At 43.5% G+C, this 21,695-nt stretch overlaps 1 protein-coding gene across 1 annotated transcript; it reads right to left on the reverse strand.

Moving 5' to 3' along the window:
• Positions 1–4,122: 4,122 nt before the first annotated feature.
• car15 (carbonic anhydrase 15) lies at positions 4,123–20,241 on the reverse strand. Its single transcript, XM_076283195.1, has 8 exons — positions 20,109–20,241; positions 12,206–12,232; positions 11,748–11,924; positions 10,380–10,525; positions 8,764–8,856; positions 8,600–8,666; positions 5,140–5,300; positions 4,123–4,645 (listed from the first exon to the last, which is right to left on the reverse strand). The coding sequence occupies exons 1-8, from the start codon at positions 20,179–20,181 to the stop codon at positions 4,418–4,420; spliced, it is 972 nt and encodes a 323-aa protein (XP_076139310.1). The 5' UTR covers positions 20,182–20,241; the 3' UTR covers positions 4,123–4,417.
• Between the last annotated feature and the right edge of the window lie 1,454 nt (positions 20,242–21,695).

The raw sequence follows: 21,695 nt of genomic DNA on the forward strand, positions 1-21,695 counted from the left end.
TGGGTTGGGGTGGGGTTGTTACGTTTTGGTCCTTTGCCTTCTCCAGGACGCTGTGTTCCCTCTGATGTGTAAGATAGGCGGCCCCAACTTTGCAACACACACACACACACACACACAGACAGACAACCTTGTGGCTCAGACACACCTGCTGGCATCATTAAACAAATGTGCAGCATACGATCCAAGAGCCCAGGCAAATGTACCCAAAGTGAGTTGAGGTGTGTGTGTGTGTGTGTGTGTGTGTGTGTGTGTGTGTGTGTGTGTGTGTGTGTGTGTGTGTGTGTGTGTGTGTGTGTGTGTGTGTGTGTGTGTGTGTGTGTGTGTGTGTGTGTGTGTGTGTGTGTGTGTGTGTGTGTGTGTGTGTGTGTGTGTGTGTGTGTGTGTGTGTGTGTGTGTGTGTGGCAAGACTGATTACCATAAGCTCTACCATGAGGCTGCCTTCTCCAGCTGCACTACACTACTCCAGTATTCTCTCTCTCTCTCTCTCTCTCTCTCTCTCTCTCTCTCTCTCGTTAACACACACACACGCACTTAGGACAGGTGTCTGTCTCTCTATCCACAGGTGTTTGTCTCTCTATCCACACGGTTTCCTTTGTGTTCCTGACTGAAGCCTCATTCTGTGTGTGTTTCCGTTTCCCCCTACTGGCTGCCTGTAGTAATGACAAAGACGAGTGCCACCTATAGGAGCACCAGAGTAATGGCCCCTGGAGACCCCCCCCCCCCCCCCCCAACCCAGCAGCACATAAACAGCCCCTCCTCTCATACTGGACCTGTTGGGAACCAGGGGGAGGGCCTGTGTTCACTGACCACTTAAGCTGCTAAAAGAGTGTGTGTGTGTGTGTGGTGGGTTAACAGCATGGCCTGCTCTGTCCCTCTGTGTCCTGTACTCTCCTGCCCCAAAGTCAGAAGCTCATTTAGTGTTCATTTAGTGCTGTGTGTCACTTTTTCTCCTTACCTGCCCCCAACCCCCCACCCACCCACCCATTCAGGCCTCTGTGCTCTCTAGCCAATCAGGAGCGACGGATGGTGATGTTCAGTTTCCGTAGTGATGGCGTCTGCTGCTGACTGGATATTTGTTTGGGTAGTATTGATGTCGTGCCCCTCGGCTCACTTGCTCTACCTGCCCTGCCACAGAGGGGCAGCATCACCCTCTGACTTGCCTAGAAACAGGTGCTTTAAAGCCTCAAGTGTTACAGTGACTCGCTCTGTCAGAGTGTGCTTCAGGTGGTGAGGGTCACGGCAGTCTCATCTCACAAGCCTCAGTATGAGTCCATAAGAATTGGCTGACTTTCTATTATAAAAGGGTCCCATTCTGTGTGTGTGTGTGTGTGTGTTTTGAGTTAAGCTCACAGTACATTTGTGTAGCAGGGATTGCCAAATATGCCCCGTGAAGACAGTACAGTCACTGAGTCTCACCTGTGTGTGTGTGTGTGTGTGTGTATCCTGTTCATGATTAGCAGTGTTCTTGTGGGTTCTCCCACTATCTTACATTCAACCGCACATTCAGAGGTTGTGTGTGTGTGTGTGTGAAACTCCCAGCCCTCTGCCACCTCCACACACTTACTTCCTGTGCTTGTTGCCACTCAGAGTGTTTGCTTATTGCCCTTATGCCCCCCCCCCTTTATGATTGCACTAGAGGCCCGTATGGCACTTGTGTCCCAGTCAGCCCCAGTCAATCCAGAGTCCACTTATAACCCCCCTCCTTCCCTCTCACAGGGTAGGGTCCACTTATAACCCCCCTCCTCCTACCCTCTCACAGGGTAGGGTCCACTTATAACCCCCCTCCTCCTACCCTCTCACAGGGTAGGGTCCACTTATAACCCCCTCCTTCCCTCTCACAGGGTAGGGTTGGAGGGTTGCTAAGTTCACACAAAAAAGACCAGTAATGTTTATATTGTACAGGATAGGAATGTTTGTATAGAAGACATGAGGCTTTTTTTTCTTTCTTTTTAACCTGACGGAGGGACTGCAGGTGATGACGACATAGCCTTCCTTTTTTTATGAAGAAAATCAAAAAAGAGATGGTGTATTTAAAAAAAGAAACAAAACAAAAAAAAATCTAAATAAATAAATCATATTTTCAGGGATCATTAAGAGAAGAAGACAAAGAGGGGTGGATTCACTGAACGTTTGAAGAAGACAAAACAAAAGGTTCATCTTGTACAGAACACCAGATCTGGAAACCTTCCCTCTGAAAGATTGTTTCTTGTAGAAACGTCTTCTTTCGGCCCCATTTGTTGTTTTGTTTTTGTTTTCTTTCTAATCTTAAAGTGTAAATACTTTAACTGTGAATATAAATATATATATTTTTTTGTTCTTGAGGATGTGCTGCAGAGATACAGCTCAGAGACGTGTTGGTGTGTGTGAGTGTGTATATGTATGTGTGTGTGTGTGTGTGTGTGTGTGTGTGTGAGGGAGAGACAGCGAAGGAACAGCACAGAGCTGCAGGCAGTCATTTCAGCTTGTGTCAAGCTTTATTTTTTATTTTGGGTTGTAAATTCTATGAAGACTTGTTTGCAGTGTGGGAAACCAGAGCATTATGATGCAGAATTGGCCAGGGGGACTGGGCGGCTTCCCCTCCTATCCCCTGGTCTATTTATTACACCATCAAGTTTATCGCCAGAAAAAAAATCATGAAAAATAAAGTCATTTTTTCCAGAAGAATGGGTGTGTCTATGTTTCTTCCTGTATGCAACAATTTGCCACCTCTTTGAGTTCAGCTTTTAGAAGTGACCTATTTGCCACCTCTTTGAGTTCAGCTTTTAGAAGTGACCAGCTAGTTTAGGTATCCTCAGGGTGTACCGTCACACTGGTGTGATGAGAATGTTGGAAAATGAACGTTTTAAAGAATATCTGGGTTCATTGAATTCAACATAGAATTTTAGAACCTTCAATTGTTGCGGAACAGAATCTTATGTAAAACCCACACCTTTAAGGGGTAAGGTAAATAGATGGTTATGTAAATAACAGATGGACACACATTTCATTGCCACTGTGTAGTTCTGGTTTGGGATGGACCAACTCACTCAAATAAGGGACCTTTTCACAAAAGAACACCACAAACTAGATTTCCAAAAGTCACCAGTTCTCTACCAACTGTGAGGGTTGTCCTGTGTGTCAGGTAGTTATTGCTAGATTTGAGAGCACAAACAGGGCTTACTATTAGTGCTGATTTGACTTTATTTTGTGCATTTGTATCACATGAAGGTGTCATGCCAAGGAGGAGTTAACTAGCTCATTTACACAATGCATCTCTGCCAGGTCACGTGTGTCCAGCACAATGGAGCTCTTCAGCTCGGCCTTGCCGTAGAGGACAAAAGCAGACACTGCGCCTTGCTCTAACGAGCGTGTGACCAGAGGGAGGGGGGATGGGGGGGGGGTGATCGATGCTGAAAAGAAAGAGTGAGAGACAGGAAAAGAGGGATGGGAGAGAGAGAGAGAGAGAGAAATGCTGTGGGTGAGTGTCCTCTGTAGACTCCTGTGTGAGCTCAGCCAGGGTGAAGCCTTAATGGCCTGCACAGGAGACAAACAGCGCTTTGTTAAAGAGAGAGTGCGTGTGTGTATGAGAGAGATAGACTTTGTCAGTGACAGGACATGAGTGGCATTGCCGTCATGGAGATGCCTGTTCTGTGTGTGTGTGTGTGTGTGTGTAGTGGGGAGGGGAGAGAAAGATAACAAGATAAGAAAGTTGATTGCACACTCCCCACTACAGTTATGAATAAATTGGTCTTTCCTCCCCCTGTAATTCCTTTTGGAATGGCTCAAAGGTTCATGTCTGATGCAAACTGCACAAATTTAATGATTGAAATGATTCTGCCATCAACCACAATTTGTGAAACTAGGACTCATTGTGTTACCTTCATCATTTGTTTATTCAAGTTTGTTCATTCTAAACAAAGCCGACCTAAAATCAAGCAGCTAAGTTATGTCATGCTTCTTGTAAGGGTTCTGTGGTCTTTACTCTGGCGTCACAGTCATCCTGGCTTCACGGTCACCCTGACTCCACGGTCATCCTGGCTTCACGGTCACCCTGGCCGTGACGGTTTATGTACCAATGGGCTTCTTTGTCTCCAGACCCATGCACTCCAGAGAGAAGCTGACTCAGATCAGGTAGAGAACACAACCAAATTACAACCAGATCGGGACCAGGTCTGGCCTAGTTTATGTAATGGATCAGGACTAGATCGGAACCAGATCATGTAAATATCAGGATCCAGATCAGATTTAGATCAAAACCAGATGCATTCCAGTGTCAGCTGCTTGTGCGTGATGTGTATGGTATCCATGGAAACAACCCCTTTGTCACAGTTCAGTCATAGCCCTGCCCCCTCACTGCCTTCAAGGTGATGTGTGTCCGGTCCAAACCCGGTACGGAGTTGGCCTGCGTCTGGGGAGCCTCTCTGTGGCCCAGGGCTGGTCAGGAGGTAGGCTCTAGGTGGCTGAGGAGCAGAGGCAGGAGGGGAAGCAGGAGAACCCCAGAGTGAGGAGGTGCTGCTGGGCAGGCCGCCCCGAGGAGATGGGCCTCCCTGGAGGCGAGGACCCGGCGACTGTAGGTGGGGTGCACGTGCCTGAAGTTGTTCTGGAGAAGGACGTCCTGGTCGGCCTCCTCTTCTGTGGAGAAAACTCCAACCGCAAACTGCTCGTACTGAGGAAACAAAAATTGCCAGAGAGATGAGCTTCATCACAGTGACTGAAGACCATCAACTAACACACATGGTTATGTAGGACTACAGACATAGTTCCTATGTGTGCCCTAGTACATCACCACACCGAGCAGATCAAGGAGCCACCAACTGACAAAACCAAGACAGAACTGAATACATGTTTCAAAAATGAACCCATGGTCATTATTTGCAGAGCTGTGAGCACCATTTTTTTTTATTGAATGCAACTAATAAGATGTGTAATTATTACATCAGAATGAGGTGTATAGCTCTGTATAACATTATTTGATGAGACTATTATATTGTATCATATCATATATCACCATTTCTCTTCAGCATATCGAGATCAAACACCCAGACCTACTGACCGCTATAGGGAGTGTGTGTGTCTGTGTGTGTGTGTTTGTTTGTTGTTTGTGCATGTATATATGTGTGTGTGTGTGAGTGTTTGTTTGTTTCTATGTGGAGGCACTACCTGAGACCAAGAGATGATAATTGGAACCTCATATACGGTCCACAGCACCACCTGTAAGCAGGGCGGGGTGGTCAGGCTGCCATGGTAACGGTAGTAGAGGCCCAGGTGGTCCTGAGGGAGCAGATTGGCCAGAGGGAACGGTCTGACAACGGCACTCTGACCTGAGGAGAGAGACCAACCTATCACCAATCACAACTCTGACCTGAGGAGAGAGACCAACCCATCACCAATCACGACTCTGACCTGAGGAGAGAGACCAACCTATCACCAATTACAACTCTGACCTGAGGAGAGAGACCAACCTATAACCAATCATGACTCTGACCTGAGGAGAGAGTCCAACCAATCACCAATCACGACTCTGACCTGAGGAGAGAGACCAACCTATCACCAATTACAACTCTGACCTGAGGAGAGAGTCCAACCTATAACCAATCATGACTCTGGCCTGAGGAGAGAGACCAACCTATCACCAATCACGACTCTAACCTGAGGAGAGAGTCCAACCTATCACCAATCACGACTCTGACCTGAGTAAAATGTACCTTTTCTTCCCTTATTGCTGTACTGTACTTTTACATTACATTACATTACATTTGGCTGATGCATTTTTAACCAAAGCGACTAACAACATGGTGAACAGTTTAAGTTTTAAAGCAATTCTCTCAACAATTTTAGGACAATTTAAAAACGGTAGAGTACAGTAAGAATAAGTGCATCAGTGAGTGCTGTTTTTAAACAGTTGAGCGTCAGTTCAAGACGGCTGGTGAGTGCTAGGATCAGCAACACTTGTTGTAAGTGTTGCTATGAGAGGAGATGTTCTCTAAAGAGCTGGGTCTTCAGGAGTGTTTTGAAGATGGAGAGGGATGTCCCTGTCCTTGTGGGAACTGGCAGTGTGTTCCACCAACGAGGAACAACAGAACTAACTACTTTCAAGGTCGTCAAAGTCATGTGTGTAGTGTAGGGCCAAAAACAAACCCTATCCTTATCCTGTGGAGGAGACCAACCAGCTTTCAATTCCCATCAAGCACTGCTTTGCTACTGTTCTAGCCGTTCTGCTCATAGATATGAGCATGGGCGGATTATGAACTTTTGGGCCCCTGGGCCCAGATGTATTAAGGGCCCCCCACTAATTGTCACATATGTGGGGAGGGGGGTTTGGGGGTCCTCCCCAAGAACATTTTTAATTTGTTTGATGTGATTTCCTGTATTCTGGTGCATTTTGGGGATGGCCAATACTAAATTCAATCAGATTCATAGCCTGCATCCTGATTTGTTGATATTGAGGCAGTGATTCCATGCAAAGGCTTGGGCTTCAGGGCCCCCTGACCCCTTGGGCCCCCGGGCAGTAATCCATCCCTGGATATAAGAAAGCTAGATACCGCATTGGGCTCCAGAACGTACGTAAACAGCGCCGCTATCTTGGTGGGGGCAACGATCACTGGACGCCAATGCAGGAGCATGTGACTCACAGGTGTCTGTGATTGCCCATAGACAGTAACGGTGTTTGCCTCCAGCAATATGGCGGCCGCGTTCACGTATGCCAGCTAATAGAACTCGACGGACATTGCGGTATCTAGCTATCTAATATCTATGTTTCTACTCTACTCTCAAGGTCACTAAGGTCATCAAGGTCGAACATTCTCCCCTGTAACATAGCCTTAGCATGGTTAGCATCACCATTTTACGCGTGGTCAGCCAAAACACAGCTTAGTTTCTTTGGATGAAAGCGTCTGCCAAATACTTGTTGTTTTTACCTACCTCTATACTAGAGAAGAGATTGAGGGACAAAAAAACTGCCATTTTCTACCACTCATCGCTCTAACACTACGACTCCACTTACTGGGTCAATAAGGCCACCCAGGTGTGACCCTAACCCTGCCCAACAGAAGAGGGAGCCCAGCAAATGAGCCTTCAATTTCTATGAGTCTCAATTCTACTATGTCAGCATGGCCAAACAGGTGGAATAAGAACCTTAAAGGCACTCCTAAAAGTTTTTTGACCTTAGAGGCACTCTTAACAGATTGTTGACCTTAACATAACGTTTCCAAAATCATTTTGATGGTACATAACTTCATATCATTACATACGGAACTTCTGCCATTGTCTGACCGGCCCTCTGTAGGCGATGACAGACCTAGCAACTTCCTAGTTTCGGGTGGGAAACTGCCCCCCCAACTCCAGAATCGAAATGCAAATAAGCTGCTATGCTACAGAAATTCAGAGCTCTTTTCTACAGACTGCTGTCAGTGCAGTCCTTCTATATCATGCATACTTTGTTGCAAAAGAGGCATATTAAAGGAGAATTCCGGTGTGATTTTGACCTAAAGTGTTTTGAAACATGATACCGAGTGTGAACGTATGTCTCATAGCCCATCTCGGCTTGTCCCCTGCACTCCGAAATCTGGCGCTAGTTAGCCGATGCTACCAACAAGGCGGTCAATGGTTGTGCCTCGGCATCGGCATAGCCATGCAAATAAATCACTGTTTTACACCATTTACGAGGCTCAATGTATCTCCACACTTCATTGGTAGACTTCCAAGGGCCCTGAGATTTAAAACGAGACATTGAGAACTTTGAAAAAGCACTGGTAGTTTACTTACAAGACGATTTATACAGACAGTATCTTCTCGAAGTTTAGCGTTTGCAGCCATCTTGAATTTAGTCACGATAAGTCGAGCGACGAGTAAGAATGAACAGGTATGATAAGGGATCAGATTCCAAAAATAATTCTGTGGAAATGCATGGATTACAGTTTCTTCCAGTAGCAGCAACTGGAATCCATGCATTTCCACGGAATTATTTTTGGAATCTGATCCCTTATCATACCTGTTCATTCTTACTCGTCGCTCGACTTATCGTGACTAAATTCAAGATGGCTGCAAACGCTAAACTTCGAGAAGATACTGTCTGTATATATCGTCTTGTAAGTAAACTACCAGTGCTTTTTCAAAGTTCTCAATGTCTCGTTTTAAATGTCAGGGCCCTTGGAAGTCTGCCAATGAAGTGTGGAGATACATTGAGCCTCGTAAATGGTGTAAAACAGTGATTTATTTGCATGGCTATGCCGATGCCGAGGCACAACCATTGACCGCCTTGTTGGTAGCATCGGCTAACTAGCGCCAGATTTCGGAGTGCAGGGGACAAGCCGAGATGGGCTATGAGACATACGTTCACACTCGGTATCATGTTTCAAAACACTTTAGGTCAAAATCACACCGGAATTCTCCTTTAAGTTTGTTTGTTATTGCACTTCTCAACCAGAGGGGGACCCTGAGAGCAAATCTTGTTAAGGGTGCCTTTACTTGAAATCTGCTACAGGATCTGCTATTGAATCAACTGGCATTCAGTTCCAACATATCGCCATGTTGCCACAACTACTACTGGGTCCACTTCCCAACTACCACCATTGTACCCTTGAGCTGATGGTCACGCACGCACGCACGCACCTCTACCCACCTTTATGTGCCACTGATGTCAAGGCCTTGGTGATGGGGCTGAAGCTCACACTCTCAGCGTAGGACACCTGAAATGGTCACAGCACAGCGATGCTAAAGAGGCCATCTGCGCTCTCGGCCTGTACTGAATGTGCGTTCCATTGTGTTGGACACACACACACTCACATCAATAAACACAGCTAGGACTGCAAGGCCTGTTGGGTCCTCCATGGCAGAGGTCAGATTTGGATGAGTGGACTTCATATTTACTATGTGCATCTGTGGACATGAATAGGACATTAAGCAGAAGTCATAGAAACACATCTCACTCTCACTGTGAGTATATGGTGTGTGTGTGTGTGTGTTATCCTCACCTCCATGGGGAATCTGTGTGAGTGTATGGTGTGTGTGTATGGTGTGTGTGTGTGTGTGTGTGTATGGTGTGTGTGTATGGTGCGTGTGTGTGTTTGTGTTATTCTTACCTACATGGCGAATCTGTGTGAGTGTATGGTGTGAGTGTATGGTGTGTGTGTATGGTGCGTGCGTGTGTGTGTGTGTTATTCTTATCTCCATGGGGAATCTGTGTGAGTGTATGGTGTGAGTGTATGGTGTGTGTGTGTGGTGTGTGTGTGTGTGTGTGTGTGTGTGTGTTATCCTCACCTTCATGGGGAATCTGTGTGTGTGTATAGTGTGTGCGTATGGTGTGTGTGTGTGTGTGTGTGTGTGTGTGTGTGTGTGTTATCCTCACCTTCATGGGGAATCTGTGTGTGTGTATAGTGTGTGCGTATGGTGTGTGTGTGTGTGTGTGTGTGTGTGTGTGTGTTATCCTCACCTCCATGGGGAATCTGTGTGAGTGCATGGTGTGTGTGTATGGTGTGTGTGTGTGTATGGTGTGTGTGTGTGTGTGTGTGTGTGTTATCCTCACCTCCATGGGGAATCTGTGTGAGTGTATGGTGTGAGTATATGGTGTGTGTGTGTGGTGTGTGTGTGTGTGTGTGTGTGTGTGTTATCCTCACCTTCATGGGGAATCTGTGTGAGTGTATGGTGTGTGTGTATGGTGTGTGTGTGTGTGTGTGTGTGTGTATGGTGTGTGTGTGTGTGTGTGTGTGTTATCCTCACCTCCATGGGGAATCTGTGTGAGTGTATGGTGTGAGTGTGTGTGTGTGTGTATCCTCACCTCCATGCAGAATCGGTGTGAGTGTATGGTGTGTGTGTGTATGGTGTGTGTGTGTGTGTATGGTGTATGTGTGTGTGTATGTGTGTGTGTGTTATCCTCACCTCCATGGGGAATCTGTGTGAGTGTATGGTGTGTGTGTATGTGTGTATGGTGTGTGTGTGTGTATGGTGTATGTGTGTGTGTATGTGTGTGTGTGTTATCCTCACCTCCATGGGGAATCTGTGTGAGTGTATGGTGTGTGTGTGTGAGTGTATGGTGTGTGTGTATGGTGCGTGCGTGTGTGTGTGTGTGTGTTATTCTTACCTCCATGGGGAATCTGTGTGAGTGTATGGTGTGTGTGTATGTTGTGTGTGTGTGTGTGTGTTATCCTCACCTCCATGGGGAATCGGTGTGAGTGTATGGTGTGTGTGTGTGTATGATGTGTGAGTGTATGGTGTGTGTGTATGGTGTGTGTGTGTATGGTGTGTGTGTGTGTGTGTGTGTGTGTGTGTTATCCTCACCTCCATGGGGAATCTGTGTGAGTGTATGGTGTGTGTGTGTGTATGATGTGTGAGTGTATGGTGTGTGTGTATGGTGTGTGTGTGTATGGTGTGTGTGTGTGTGTGTGTGTGTGTGTTATCCTCACCTCCATGGGGAATCTGTGTGAGTGTATGGTGTGCTCTGAGCCGTTGGTGGCCAGGCTGCCCCAGTGGAAGTGCAGCTGGAGGGTGCTGTACGTGCCGGGGAGTCCCCCCCCACTTACCGTCATCCCACTGCCCACCTCCAGGACCACTACGCAACGCAACCACACAACACACATACATATAAGACAACACACCACACACACACACACACACACACACACACACACACACACACACACCACACAACACAATATGAGACAACAACGCACACACACACACAACACAACACACACCACACAATATAAGACAACACACAACAACACCACACACACACACACCACACAACACAATATAAGACAACAACACACACACACACACCACACAACAACACAACATGAGACAACAACACACACACACACACCACACAACACACACCACACAATATAAGTCAACACACAACACCACATACCACACAACACAATATAAGATAACACAACAACAACAACAACAACAACACAACACAACAACACACAACACAACATAATATAAGACAACACAACACAACAACACACAACACAACATAATATAAGACAACACAACACAACACAACATAATATAAGACAACACAACACAACAACACACAACACAACACAACACACAACACAATATAAGACAACAACACACAACAAACACACAACAACACAACACAACACACAACACAATATAAGACAACACACCACACAACACAATATAAGACAACAACACAAAACAACTCACACCACACACACACACACACCACACAACACAACACAATATAAGACAACACAACACCACACAACACAATATAAGACAACACAACACACAACACCACACAGCACAATATAAGACAACAACACACAACACCACACACAATACAATACCACACAGCAAAACACTGCACAGGACACAATATGACACAACAGGGCAGGACAAGAAAGAACATCACACAAAAAAAAATACAATAACACAGCAACACTATAGACAAAATTAGTGACAAGAGAGAGAAAGAGAGAGAGAGAAAGAGAGAGAGAGAGAGAGAGAGAGACAGAGCTGCCCACTGAGTGGACTGTCCCCTCCTCTCTGCCGTGCCAGTCACCACTGTCCTCTCACCTGTGTGTGTGTGTGTGTGTGTGTGTGTTTCCTGTCCTCTCACCTGTGTGTGTGTGTGTGTGTGTGTGTGTGTTTCCTGTCCTCTCACCTGTGTGTGTGTGTGTGTGTGTGTGTGTGTGTGTGTGTGTTTCCTGTCCTCTCACCTGTGTGTGTGTGTGTGTGTGTGTTTCCTGTCCTCTCACCTGTGTGTGTATGTGTGTGTGTATGTCCTGTCCCCTCACCTGTGTGTCCATCATTGCGTAGCCTCCACTGCCCTTTCTGTACTGAGTCAAAGCCCTCCAGATGCAGCGGTTCCAGAGCATCGTCTCTGGTCACATCGTAGTTCAGGTCAATGGGCGAGTGGTGAGACTCCAACAGAGGGTGACAGGTAGGGAAGAAGTCTCCCCATGCATACGGGTCTCATGGGATATGGACACAGTAAAGACTCATAAACTAGTTTCCCACACGTCTGCATTTCACTGCACATACAGTACTCAATTCATAACAACAAGCTACATTTGATTTATAATAGCACCTTTCAGTACTTTACAATAGTACATCATACTAAATCACAACATAAGCATTATGCCTACAAACTAAATACTTGAAACGACCTGGTAGAATTGATGATGGTAACACTGTAATCATTCGGGCCTCCTCACTCAAAGGAAGCATGCCTTTTGTCAGGTCAGCTACTTACCACAGTATCCCTCGTCATAGCAAAAATCTAAGGATGGGACAGTATATAAAATCAATGTATGACAGTATATACAATATGACTGATTAATTGTTTTAACTCAGTGTGTTATTAAAAACTAAAACAAATAAATAAAACGTTTTCATCCAACAATGCGTTACCTGAATAGGCTACATACAATTATGAATAAGACCAGATTTGCATCAATAAGTGTTATTATTCATCACTCACCGGTAGACGTTGCTAGACGAATGATTGAAAAGGCAATGACTGGAAAAATCATCATATTCAAGGACTATTAGCTTACACTCTCCCTCATTCGTACTGAGCAGATGAACGTATAAGTACAGGAGGCAAACGTGTTTAAATAGCGGTCCAGTTGCAGGGAGAGAGGGATGGGGAGGGGGGGGGGGTGTTCTGTGCGTACTTGTTCGTGTTGGTGGCAGCAGCTCCAACAGACACAAAGACGTGTCACTCCAACTCGGAACGCTTAGCATCATTGCATGTCATTCACACTGCCGTTTTCAAGTGGACATGATAGACCAGTCACAAAGAGTAGCCTATCTCAAGCATGATGTGACTGGCTAGGCCATGGAAAAAATCGAACACAATAAAACTTTAAAGCGCTTACTGACCCACACACACCTAATCTTACCAGCTCATTATAGTCCTTAGATTTCAAGAAATAATATAGACTAACAGGCATACTTTTTAAAGAGGATTAAAGTTACGGCTGTGATTGTAATCTAAACCTCCGACTGAATTGAAGTCCTTCAGGACCAGGGCTCGAATTACGTGGGAGCCAGAGGGAGCCGAGCTCCCATAGGACTGGCTCCCATGAAAGCAACAAAGTCAACTAGAAAATGTAATTTCGAGGAAATTTTTTGTGACTGATTTTTTAGGAAAACTTTTATTTTGAAACAGTTGGCAGGAGTCATAGTTGATAACAACTGACAGTTGAAATGGCTGAACAGTTAAATAGTTGAGTAGTTTAAATAGTTAAATTATTTAATAGTGAATTATTGTAGTGAGGACATTTATTTTGAAACAGTTGGGCAGAGGAAATAGTAGTCTTAAGAGAGCCAGATTGTATGCTTAAAGCCTGAGACAATAGTTTACAAGTTGAATGTAGATAGTGTAATGGATGTTGATAGACAGAAAGTTGAATGGATGTTGCTAGGCAGATTGTTTAATGGATGTTGATGGATAGTTTAATGGGTGGATGAGTGAATGGTTTGAAGAGGATGAATGGATAGAAAGTTGGATGGAATGTGCCTTATATCCTTGTAGAATGGAGAGACACAGAGAGTTGGCCTAGTTAAGCAGAAAGCAGTTGATACAGGTGCAATCAGTTTAACTGGCCCTTTGATGGGTCCTAGTTGAGCAGCTGGAAGTTGATACAGGTGCAAATCAAGTTAATTAGTCCATTGTGATGTCATAGTGCTAATATAAAGTCTATGGGGAAAAATAATCTTGTTTTTTGTTAATATCTCAAAAAGTATAAAGTTTACAAAAGTGAAAAATACATTCCTCAAGTGTCCTTTTCAAGACCTACGTTACAAAGTTTGAACGAAGTTTCTACGTTAAACGGTTTAAGCTGAATTGGACGCAGAAATTTGGTGGGAAGAAGAAGAAGAAGAAGAAGAAGAAGACTTCGGATAACAGAACAGTGCATTTTCATGCACTGTAAATATAGGCTAGCCTACTACGGGACGTAGACCTATACCAGGGGTGGGCAACTAATTTCCCCAAGGGGCCACATGACAAACTGGGACTGTTGAGGAGGGCCGGACCCAAAATACCGAACTCAAGTCTGAACTTAATTCTGTCCAATTCTATTCTGTTCTTGTATAACATTAAGTAAATCATATGGTTTTGTTTACTACTCGTAAGAACAGATGAAAATGTGAGGGAGACAAAGGAAAAACAGCAATAGGCTATTTAATCTATGTCCAGTATTTAATCCTCATTCTCGAAAATTATTTTTTCGACATCAACATTTTTTTTTCAGTTTTCAAAGACTGATATAAAAAAGTACTACAATATCTAGATATAACTAGAAAAGCATTTCCTGAAGGAAATACAGTGCATGAAAATGCACAAAATATGATGTAAAATATCATACAGAGTAAAAACAAACTATATTGGTTGCTAGGTAGATGAGGTTTAATATAGTTGGAATGACTGAACAGTTAAATAGGTGGATAGTTTATATAGTTAAATGATTTGCTTGGTAGATAAGGTTTAATATAGTTGGAATGATTGAACGGTTAAATAGGTGGATAATTTAAATGGTTAAATTATTTAGGTAGATAATTGACGATAACTGACAGTTGGAATGGCTCTAATGTTTGCTAGCAGTTATGCTAACTATGTTATCAAAGATAATAATGTTAACCAAGTTACTTAACTTAGTTAACTTAGCTAATGTTTTCATATTTAGTAGTTATGCTAACTAACATGTTAGCAATGCTAACATGCTAACTATGTTAACCATGTGACTTAGCTTACCTAGCTAATCATTTTTAGTAGGTATGCTAACTATGCTAAATAGCATGTTAACATGTTAAGTATACTAACCATGTGATTTAGCTTACCTAGCTAATCATTTTAGTAGGTATGCTAACTATGCTAAATAGCATGTTAACATGTTAAGTATGCTAACCATGTGATTTAGCTAACTTAGCTAATCATTTTTAGTAGGTATGCTAACTATTCTAACTAGCATGCTAACATGCTAACTATGTTAACCATGTTACTTAGCTAACCCAGCTAATCATTTTTAGCAGTTATGCTAACTCTGCTAACTAGCATGGTAACATGCTAACTATGCTAACCATGTTACTTAGCTAACTTAGCTAATCATTTTTAGCAGTTTTGTTAAAAATGCTAACTAGCATGCTAACATGCTAGCATGCTAACTATGCTAACCATGTTACTTAGCTAACTTAGCTAATCATTTTTAGTAGTTTTGCTAAAAATGCTAACTAGCATGCTAACATGCTAACTATGTTAACCATGACTCTGTCTCAAATTGCGTACTTCTGCACTTACAATACCTCATTTGAGTGCATGAGGGTGTTCACACTGACAATTCCAACAAAACGAAGAGCGCTGCAAGTTCCTGGATGGTGCACTCATAACGGTCAAAAAGCTGAGTGTGCAACGCTGGACACTTTTTGCCCTTAACGGCAGGGCCAGGCTCATCTGGGGCCCGGGGCAGAGGCCTCCCCTTCAATATATATTACTATTATTATTATTATTAATATACATAAGACAGAGAGAGAGAGAGGCAATTAAATTATGACAGACATAATGTAAAAATTAAATTTGCATTTATATTGTGGAACCGTATAACCAACATACAATTGTACCAACATACAAAAAACAAGTAGCCTACAAACATGGGGCAATGCACACACAAAAATCAACCATGAAATATTACATTATTACCATCAATTACTTCAACTAAGGCTTGAAAACTGCCAGTGGTACCCTGGTCAGACTAAAATGTGCAACTCCCGAACTCTGAACTCATGAAACATTGTAGCCTAGAGTTTTGCGCGCACGCACACAGCCACATCATGATGCATTGTAACACGCTGTCTGTAATACACTGTAACACGCAGCCCTAGTATAGCCAGCCACGACGTCAAATAGGCTACATTGAAACATGCAGTCTAGCGCACACACACAGCCCAACCACATAAAATACAAACAAGGGGGGTGTCGCAGCCGATAACGGTAACGTTGTCAGGGACAGCGATAGTATGCCTAGACGTGGACTTAACCCTATTTTGATCCTCGTTTTGAAAAAAGTGGACAGGTCACCTGCAGGAATGAATGCGATGGTACGCACACACCCACCTAACTTTCAACGCTTTGATAATATTTGTCCCGGTTAGGTTCCTGCATTGGTCAGTTAAAAAGTAGCCTACATACTGTAGTAGGCTAATAACATCCACATGCAATATCTTTATAACAACAACGCCTAACAACGACCTATTTATTTGGACAACTTTGTAAAGCCCTATAAAGGCTAAAGTTACCTAGTTTTGTTCTAGCGAAGGCTACGTTCACGTATGGCTTTAAACAGTGGTAATGCTAGCCTAACGTTTTGACAAGCAATAATCTTGCCTACCTTGTGCTTGCGGCTTGCCCATTTGAAATAACTCCTCTCGCTTTGCTGTCGCCATCCTTTCTGTTTTCGTTGTTTAAAAAACTTGTTATATCCATGATGAGTCTTGAGTTAATGAATTAGCTTATACCATTGTGTGTGCTGATAGAAAACAACAAGCTAGCCTACAACTTCTGTAGCATGCCTGTATATCTCTCCTGCTCAAACAAAAGGTGCGCGCGTGCATAGTTCTGCATTAAGTTGATTTTGATAACGTTACAAACTTTACTTTACAGAAAATTGTATAGCCTACTGGCATGCAGTTAATGGAATAGGCTACTGTGCAGAGTTGAGAAGTTATGGTAGCCTAGGCCAATTTGGTGTGAATACACGCACACAGGGGAAATTCTGTCTCGTTGTTGAGTAGCCTGGCTGATACGCACAGCGCGTACGGCCATGGTTTTGGCGCGCCTTACTGAGAACGTCTGGCTGAAGCTCTCTCTTTTTTCGAGATCCGCTTTCATATTTACTAATTGTCTCATGCGAACCCATTGTTGTCTGTGATAGCATGCATTGATACGGGCAAAGACAGGTGACGATAAGACACTTGTTTTCTTTTTTAAATGTCCCGCGCCGGGGCCCCCTAGTGGCCGGGGCCCGGGGCAGCAGCCCCTTTGCCCAATGCCCAAACGCGGCCCTGCTTAACGGACGCCATAGATATATACACTGATGTCGCCTTCTGCTTCTCAGCATGCGTCAACACCGCCGCCATCTTTGTACAGGGATCTGAAGCGCTAAACTAGTTCCCCTGTATTGTCAGCGTTACCTATTTAGCGACGTTTGGCCATCCCCAGCGATAGAAAACCTTTTTAGTAATTAGCGACAAATTTGGGAACTTCTCACAATGATGGCAGATCGGCTTCTTTGTTGTTGAAATGTAAGAAAATCACCTTTCTCATGGCTTTGTCATTTATGAATTCAGCTACATCTCGTTTGCCCATGGCACTGACCCATGATTATAAAAGTAACGACTGGCGTAGCCTATGTAGTAGCAGAGGTAAATGTTTTACAGATCTACAGCAACTTCTGGTGAGATTACAACTTACATGAGTAAACGAGACGAGGGGTATGTGGCCTCAACCAGAGCCTGTCTAGAAGAGCCTGTTTACTTTCATTGTATCGAACCTGGTTGCAGTTTACTCATTGTTCCTCTAGGGGCCGCCGCTAGCTATTGCAGAATGAATGGGAGTCTATGGGGCTAGATGGGTAAAATGTATCTTTATTATCGTCTTAAGCTTAGTTTTCTCTAGACTCAACCATAAATACATGCCTGTCAGTTGGAACAACCCAAAAAACTAGATAATTGCTTGAGATTTTGACGATTTATGGTGATTTTATTTTCGCTAGATCTTTGCCCAGATTGACGCTAATGCATTATAGAGGAGTGGATCACTGAAGCAAGATGGCGTCTCGATTGACGCATTCGTTCCAATGAACAGCAGTAGTCAAGGCGACATCTAGTGTCTATGAACGGACGCCATCTTGGCCAAATAGCGGAAGGGGAGGGAGCGTTTTCAAACTCGTGGAAATCGCGGTTAAGAAAGCTGAAACAGCAGCAGTGGAAAACAGACTTTACGGAGGTACAAGCAAGTTATAACATAAACGGTTCATGTTTTGACACAGTATGATCATGTCACTGTCGAGTTGAGGACGCCAATAAAGTTATGTTAAAATGTTTGCGATCGTCATTTCCGTGAAGTGCACGGAGTTAGTGTTTAATATGAGAAAATACTATTTTGTTAAAATTTGCGAACTCCGCCAGTAAGCACACAGTGCACATAGCAGCTAGTGTACTACACGAAAGTGTACTCACGTAAGTACACCATTTGAGACAGACTCCATGTTACTTAGCTAACTTAGCTAACTAGCTACAGTGGGTAGGAGTCACAGTTGATGACAAGTAACAGTTACAATGGCTGAACAGTTAAAAAGTTCAGTAGTTTAAAGGCTTACATTGTTTAGCAGTGAAATATTGTAGTGAGGACTTTTATTTTGAAACAGTTTTTGGCAGAGGAAGCAGTTGAACAGGATGTGTAGTCTTAATAGGGCCAGTTTGTATGCTTAAAGCCTGAGACTGGCAGTTGAGATCCAGGTGGCCCGAACACCTGCCATAGGGAGGGAAAGTAATCTCATCGCCATCTAGTGGTTGCGTTCCTAGAGTTTAGCGGAGGGGATGGGATTTTTTTTTTAGAAAAATATATCGGCAAATATATTTTGAAACAGTTTTGGGCAGAGGAAACAGTTGAATAGGATGTGTAGTCTTAATTCGGATTATGCGCAACATTCTTGGGTTCTACAAAACGGAATCAACTACTCCGGCCGTCAGATACTGTAGCAGCTACCGGTAAAGCGTAGTTATGGCCACCTTTTATAGCCGGTGTTTACAGGAGCTACCTCAAATTACCATATCGGATGTACACCGTATAGCCAAACGGACGTCCAGAGCCCCGAGTACTCTGCTAGACAAGGGGTTTAAGTTTTACGCCTCCTCTTTTATTCATAATTATGAAGGTATGTAGCCAGGTATATGTAGCTTTTTCTAATGCCACCCAGCGATAACGTTACGTTAGCTGCGTTAACGTTAACTATCAGTAACTTTAGCCTAGTTAGTTTAGACTTGTATGCTATCAGTATTTTAGCCTGTTATTTTTGCGTGCAGACGATTAAAACAATGAAATGAAGACTGCATTTTAGCGATGTTGTTATAGTACCAACAGTATAATTACTACGATGTCCTATGTGATATGCTGGTCAACCTATCCATCTGACTTTAGGTCTAATGTGTCGACTAATGTCAACTGCTGTTCTTAGGTGTTTCACAATACTAAAACATTGTTGGAATAATGACAAATGTGATGCATGAATGCTGTATCTTCTTGTCCACCAGTTTCAAACAAAGACAGGTTGACCGGTACTCTCAGTGTCAGAGCAGCTTGTCACAGGTCCATGCAGAAGAGTAGGCTAATGTTTAGGGAGGGGTTTGGGTATTCTGTTCAATTGTGCAGTCTGTTCCAGTTCAATGACTGCATAGCATGCGTTCATCAAGCCTCTCAGAATGAAAATAGTTACACTACAACTGCTTTCATTTGGCCATGAGCATGTTCGTGACTATGTAAACACCATGTTCACAGAGACAATGGTAACCTACACACATTCTTCTGAGACACTTGATAAATGGCTGTAGTCTCCCTGTTAATTGGGGCAAAGTTGTTTGACAGTAAATCTTTCTATTGCAACATACTTATTGTTTTGTAGTATTGTAGTAGACTTGTTGGAAACCCCTTGTCAACAAAATTATCCCAGCAACCTTACTAGAACAAATCTTAATTCAGTGGTATTTGTTCTGACGACTGTTTAAGTTACAAAATTCACTTCAAAAACACTTCAAAGGATACATCAGTGACAATCTTTGTCCAATTGTCAACAGGTCATCAGTTTAAAATACCTGGGACTCAGACAACAAACTCCACTTCAAGGAACATGTCACTGCCATCCAGACACGCACACAACAAAGACTACATGTCATATGCAAACTCAAAAGCCCTCTCTGCTGCCCCCCACCTCTTGCTCCTACTCTACAAAAGCATCATCCAACCTCACACGCCTAGCACATACAATAGCAGCTGACACAGACCATCCCCTGAACCAATTGTTTACACTACTTCCATCCGGCCGCAGATACAGAGCACTAAACTGACTAATGCCAGTTTTAAAAATTGTCCCCACCGCCATCACATTGTTGAACAAGCAGTAATATTGTCACCACCACCTCAGTTGCTTGTAGTTTCATGCATGCATACATGTTATATGTGTTTTTATGTTGCTGTGCTATGGAACATGATGGAATGTTGTGTGGAAATCATTATCCCTATGGGACAATAAATACTATCTATCTATCTATCTATCTATCTGTCTATCTATCTATCCATCTCTCTTTATGTATTCTACACAGATAGTGCTTCGTGATTCAAACCCTGTCGTCATGACCTCCAGTCAGTGTTCGTGCAAAGCTGGCACAGCAGTGTGTAATCACACTGCTGCACTGCTCTTTCAGACAGCACATTATTCAGAGCTCAATATCCAGGTTGTGCCCCCTGTTCATGCCTGCACAGAGACTGAACAACAGTGGCACAAGCCCAGAACTGCAGTAAGGGTTGAGACAAACATACTGTATGTAAGAGTTAGGTTATGTATGTAGCAATAAATTAGTAAATTGCTAATAGAAAGTATAGTGATCCAAAGTCAGAAGTAATAGAGGTGCAGCATAATATAGTGGCGACTGTTTATTTTCTTTACTTCATAAGGGAGTGAAACCTGGGCCGATAAGCAGTATGATTGTCACAAGACCCAGACTTAACAGGCATATGGAAGGAGGAATCAGGTGAGGTGCTGTACTGCAGTCACTGAGCTCATACACTTAAACATGGGGCACAGCATGTCACAAGGGTAGAAACTTTTCTGAAAACCCACACTGAGAGTGAAAAATGGTTCTTACTTTCAGGTCATCCTCATCTCAAATGAGGACTGTATTCAGTGCAAACAACTCAATGACACTAGACTGACTTTATGGACTTCGCTTTAAATGCAGTTACTAAAGCCAGCAGACCATAAATACAACATTGTCACTGTAGGATATTAGCTGAACTGTACTGGCTCCCTGTTTCCTATAGAATTGATTTTAAGGTTATGTTAATTACATTACATTTAGCAGACACTTCTTGACCAAAGTGACTTACATATGTCAGCTATATTACAAGGGATCACATTGTTCCCGGAGCAACTTGGGGTTAAGTGCCTTGCTCAAGGGCACAACGGTGGAAGCCGGGAATTGAACCGACAACTTTCAGGCTACTGCACGCTAGCCCAGCTCCTTAACCACTACACTACCACCGCCCTTAATTACTTACAAATTACTTACAAAGCTCTGAATGGCATAGCCCCTTCATACATCTATGAGCTTTTAATGCATTATCAACCACAAAGGAAACTTAGATCCTCTAATGTGGAGAAGCTGCTTTTATCCACTATGCCCCAAAGCTATGGCTGCATTCTGTGTATGAAAGATGCCATACTATTATTAGGGGTCCGAGCAGCGTAGCTGCAGGAACCCTATTGTTTCTGTACCGTTCATTTTTTGGCCAAAATTCTGTAAAAATCATACTGCAGCCTAAACCGTAACTCCAAAACTCTTGAAATTTTCAGGTATGGTTACCAGTACCCCCCTCTACCCATAACCCAAAATTTGGGGTACTGCACCCAAAGGTGGCGCTATTGAAAAAAAAAGTTAATTATGCTTATTTCTCCTTACCAGATTCA

This window comes from Alosa pseudoharengus, unplaced genomic scaffold (assembly GCF_046254945.1).
Source record: "Alosa pseudoharengus isolate Yale_2024_CS ecotype anadromous, Long Island Sound unplaced genomic scaffold, YU_APseudo_1.1 YU_APseudo_1.1_scf_14, whole genome shotgun sequence".
In the NCBI taxonomy this organism is placed as follows: Eukaryota; Metazoa; Chordata; class Actinopteri; order Clupeiformes; family Clupeidae; genus Alosa; species Alosa pseudoharengus.

Excerpts from the sequence above, each read along its gene's own strand:
- car15 (XM_076283195.1), bottom strand. The coding sequence starts at position 20,181 with ATGTATGCATGCATGAAACTACAAGCAACTGAGGTGGTGGTGACAATA. Across the intron at positions 11,925-12,205 it reads CTATGACGAGGGATACTGTG|ACCCGTATGCATGGGGAGAC; the intron begins GTAAGTAGCTGA and ends ATATCCCATGAG. Across the intron at positions 4,646-5,139 it reads TTATCATCTCTTGGTCTCAG|TACGAGCAGTTTGCGGTTGG; the intron begins GTAGTGCCTCCA and ends TTGTTTCCTCAG.